The 4,559-nt window shown below is 28.3% G+C and overlaps 2 protein-coding genes across 2 annotated transcripts; one reads left to right on the top strand and one right to left on the bottom strand.

Annotated features, from left to right (window-relative positions):
* The first annotated feature begins 1,240 nt into the window (after positions 1–1,240).
* On the top strand, positions 1,241–2,912 carry LOC103575411 (uncharacterized). Its single transcript, XM_053742667.1, has 3 exons — positions 1,241–1,551; positions 1,658–1,827; positions 2,272–2,912. Exons 1-3 carry the CDS (start codon positions 1,241–1,243, stop codon positions 2,910–2,912), a joined length of 1,122 nt encoding a protein of 373 aa, XP_053598642.1.
* A 215-nt stretch (positions 2,913–3,127) lies between these two features.
* Positions 3,128–4,110, bottom strand: LOC128668754 (uncharacterized). Its single transcript, XM_053742353.1, has one exon. The coding sequence runs from the start codon at positions 4,073–4,075 to the stop codon at positions 3,272–3,274; it is 804 nt and encodes a 267-aa protein (XP_053598328.1). The 5' UTR covers positions 4,076–4,110; the 3' UTR covers positions 3,128–3,271.
* Positions 4,111–4,559: the final 449 nt, after the last annotated feature.

Raw genomic sequence — 4,559 nt, 5'->3', positions numbered from 1 at the left:
TTTTCATTTTATTTTGTTATGTTAAACATATACTTTAATTATTAATTTTTTATATTCAAGCACATATTTATACATTTGTTATTAGATGAATAATAAAAAAAGTTAATTAAATTTATTTAAATTAATAAAACAATACTTACGAAAATATGTAGCTGACACTATGCACGTCTAGACGGTTTTTGAGATTTAAGTTGAGAGATTTTTATCTCCTTGAGTAAATAATTTTCTGTCTAGTTTAGGCAACCACTTAGAATGCATAGGACCAGAAAACTTGAGACCTGATTGGCCCATTCCACTATGACGTAGTTGTATTGTTACCGGCAAGTTATAGCGTAAAAATGATAGTAAATATTTTTTGATGCACTTTATACCACAATACAATCGAATACATATCCTGTTGCGATATTGAACATTATTTTTAAGAATCAATCAATCATATATATAATAAAAATGAATTGTAAGTTATGCGCGGGAAAAGGTTATATCTACCGAGGCGACCTCTCCCAAGATAGACTAATAAAACACATCGATACTAGTGATCGATAATGGCGGTAAAATTTTTAAATTCGAATAAATTACTGATAGTAAAAATTTTAAATTCAATAATTTTATATACCTCACAAATATTTTTTTCTTCAAATCAATTGAGCAATTTGTTTTTAAACTTCAGAATATATTAAAAATTAAATTACATATTAAAAAAAATTAATAAACAATTATACTTATGGTGGTAAAAAATTCAAAATAAATACAATCAAAAACATATCCTGTTGCAATATTTACCATTATTTTTAAGAATCAATTAATTATATATATCGAATAAAAAATGATTTTTATTTACGCGCGGAAAAGGGTTATATCTACAGAGACGACCTCTACTGAGATAAACTTATATCACACATCAATGCTAGTGATCGATAATGGCGGTAAAATTTTTAAATTTGAATAAATTAAACTTATGATATAGTTGGTGCGTTCGGAATGGTAATTTGGAGCACGAGCAGAGCTAACAAAGTGCTCGATCTGCTCTACCAACCGAACGATTGAGAGTAGGGTGAATTTTTTTTTTGACCGGGAAAAACAAAATAAACATCGTAACCTAAGAAATAAATGCGTTCTTTGTGTTAAATATTTGTGAACAGTGATGACGGGAGTGAAATTTAATCAATTTTCTTTTTTGGTTAAAACTTGAAAGTTTAACGTGTACACTTTTTAATGCTAAGTAAGAAAGTGATTAGTTATGGCATTTCTCGCATCGATGATAGCTAGTGTCGTTGGTGGTGCGGAATTTATTATTTTCGATGACGATGATGCTGATGAAAAAAATGAGAAATTAATAAAAGTCGTTGGGTATGCTAAAAATATTGTGCCTAGATATTCAGATAAACAGTTTCAGCATCATTTTCGTATGACACCTGAGACATTCGAAAGTTTTCTTCAAAAGTTACATTCAATAATTCCTCACGATTTTCGGAGTGGTCACACAGAACTGCCATTGGAAGAACAAGCTATGATTTTGATCTGGTATCTCGGAAATTGTGAATCTTTTCGGTAATTTTTTTTATAAAATACTATGTTTATGTTTATTTATTTTTACTTAATTTTATCGATTTTCGTTGAAATACATTTTTTTGGTTATTTTTTTGTTCAATTATAGATCAGTCGCGGACAGATTCGATATTAGTAAGTCAACCTGCTGGGAAGTTTTGTATCGAACTTGTAACAGAGTTCTTCAAATGAATCAGTATCACAATATTTTATGTTGGCCATCTCAAACACGTGCACGAGAAATAATAGATGGATTTAGACGTATTAATAATTTTCCAGGTATTATAAAAATTAATTTGTCCTAATACTTTTAGGTAATTATCAAGTGATGTTCCACGTATTTTTACATAAGAAATAAAAAAATTCATCATTTGTAACTTTTCATTTGAAAATTATTTTTCTTGGCAGTGGATTGATGAATTAAAATAGATCAATTATTCGAAACAAATATTTTCATCAAAAAACTCGATTGCTTAAATTTAAATAAATAATGATTTTTATGACTCGTAAACTCGAAAAAATCACTAAAATATTCACTTTTCATAAGTGGTCTATTTTTTTCACATTATTAATCTTTCATAATGAAGAAAAAAAATAATTCATATTTTATTCGCAACATTTTATGCATGCAAAAAAAGATCGAGACCTACTTATGTATAATTACTATATTTTCAAATAAATATTAGAGTAATCATTAAAAAAAATACGTTAATTTTATTCCAGGAATCATTGGAGCTATCGACGGTTCTCATATTCCTATTAAAAAACCAAGCGAATATGGTAACTCGTATATTAATCGTAAAAGTTTTGCTTCAGATCTTCTACAAGGTGTATGTGACCACAACAAATTATTCATTGATGTGTATGCTGGACAGCCGGGTTCTATTCACGATGCTACATTATTTAAAAAATCTGATTTATATGAAAGGATTCAGCGTAATGAAGTGAATTTTCCTGATAACAGTCACATGATTGGTGATTTAGCTTATCCTTTATGCTCTTATCTTTTGGTGGGATTCAAAAATACTCGTATTTTAACTCAGCAAGAGATAAACTATAATTATAAATTATCTAAGCAAAGGGTAGTAATTGAAAACGCTTTTGCATTGCTAAAGGGAAGATTTCGTCGGTTATTAATGGTGGAGACAGTTCGGCTAGATTTAATAGCATTACTAATAGTAACGGCGTGTATTTTACATAATATTTGTATACTATCAACTGATATACTTGATATTGATGTAAATTCAGAATTAGAAGAAGAAGAAGGATTACAATTGAATAATGGAGATGATGATTTTGTTACTGAAAATGAAGTAACTCTCAGGGGAATCCGTAAACGGAATGCCATCGTTGAGATATTATAAATGATTATTTATTCATAATTATGAGAATTTTTCTATAATAATATTGTTTTTCAATTTTTGTCAGTTCACTTAATTGATAATAGGACAAAAATGTCTGACGTAAAAAAGAAAATGTTGAAAAAAATTAAAATTTATTGAAATCATATGTTTATTTTTATTAACTACAAAATATGAATATACTTTAAGTAATATAATGATACATTGAATATCTTATTCCTACCTTGTTTAACTAAGTATGAAAATTGAAAAACAGATGTGATTAAAGTTAAATAAGTACAAAGTATTATACTTAAGAATAGTTGTAATTAAAGTTAAGCCATGTAATTTTTATAAAAGAATAAACGATAAAATATAAAACATCAATCAGAACTTGATGAAGATGAGCTACTTGTACGTCTTCTTCTTTTATTATTAGATGTTTTCCCAATAGCACGAATAAGTCCAGCAAAGAGATCATTGTACTTGTCCATACGTTCCAGTTTTTCTTTATGACGCCGTTCGGTAGGGGTTATGCTTTTTCTTCTTTTCTTCGAGAATGAAGATTCATATTCCTTATCATTGCTATCATCAAAAGATTCATGGTCTGTCTTATAAGAACAACTAGCTCCATCGTCTGAAGTTGAATTAGTATTCTTATTGATAACTAGGCCTTGTTTATTGCTACATATTGCAACTGGTTCAATTTCAGGTTTCATAAACATAATTGCATCAACTTTGTCATATAAATCCCATTTTTTTCGACTTTGCCCACATGTAGAATTGATCCGTTTAATCTCTATGTATTTTCTTACAACACTTTTCCATTTAGTTTCACATTGCTGTGCAGTTATTTTACTCTGATATTGATTATTAATCTTCTCAGAAATTTTTTCCCAAACATGTTTCTTTTTATAAGACTCTAAATCTTTTTGGTATTTCTCAACAAGTTCAACAAAAGTTTCTGTGATATTTGGTGGCCAAAGCTTACGTTCAAGCTTTGGTTCATCACTATGTTTCATTTTTTTTTCTACATGTGTAATTTTATCAGCATTTGAATCGCTACTACTATCAACTAAATCTTGTGAAACCTCTTCAATAGCCACCTCTGTATCTATATCGTCGTCGTTACATTCAAAAACCATGGAGTCTTGACTATTTAAACTGTCATTAATAGGTTCAATCATATCATCAATAACGTAAGTTGTTATGTTTTTTAAAGCACAAGATGCATCTATAAAAGTGAAAGTTTTTAAATAAATTATTATTAATTTTAAAACAATTTATATTAGTCATAGAAAATTTTTTAATGATAATATAGGTTATGTTAACTTACTTTCTTCACAATGATCTTCTTTGCAATGGTTTATTAATGAATCTAACGACACATCACTTTTTTGGCAAGTATTGCAGACGAAAAATTCATCTCCGTTTTTCATTATTAAAATTATTAATCAAGAAATTATTAATTAAAAATATATTAGTTAATAACTATTTTAATCAAATTATTTTCGCTTTAAAATACGGAAATGCAGAATAAGGATGAGCTGCTTAAATTTTTTTTTTTATTCAAATTTTGCTCGCACTGCGCTCTATTCACCGAACGGCTTCGAGCGGAACTATCTGAACTAGCCACTCCGATTACAATTCCGAACGCACCAAGTAATGATT

The sequence above is a fragment of the Microplitis demolitor genome, chromosome 10 (assembly GCF_026212275.2).
Source record: "Microplitis demolitor isolate Queensland-Clemson2020A chromosome 10, iyMicDemo2.1a, whole genome shotgun sequence".
Taxonomy (NCBI): Eukaryota; Metazoa; Arthropoda; class Insecta; order Hymenoptera; family Braconidae; genus Microplitis; species Microplitis demolitor.
The sequence above is the reverse complement of the archived record's forward strand: the minus strand, read 5'-3'. Positions and strand labels throughout refer to the sequence as shown.

Excerpts from the sequence above, each read along its gene's own strand:
- LOC128668754 (XM_053742353.1), bottom strand. The coding sequence starts at position 4,075 with ATGATTGAACCTATTAATGACAGTTTAAATAGTCAAGACTCCATGGTT.
- LOC103575411 (XM_053742667.1), top strand. The coding sequence starts at position 1,241 with ATGGCATTTCTCGCATCGATGATAGCTAGTGTCGTTGGTGGTGCGGAA. Across the intron at positions 1,552-1,657 it reads GGAAATTGTGAATCTTTTCG|ATCAGTCGCGGACAGATTCG; the intron begins GTAATTTTTTTT and ends GTTCAATTATAG. Across the intron at positions 1,828-2,271 it reads ACGTATTAATAATTTTCCAG|GAATCATTGGAGCTATCGAC; the intron begins GTATTATAAAAA and ends ATTTTATTCCAG.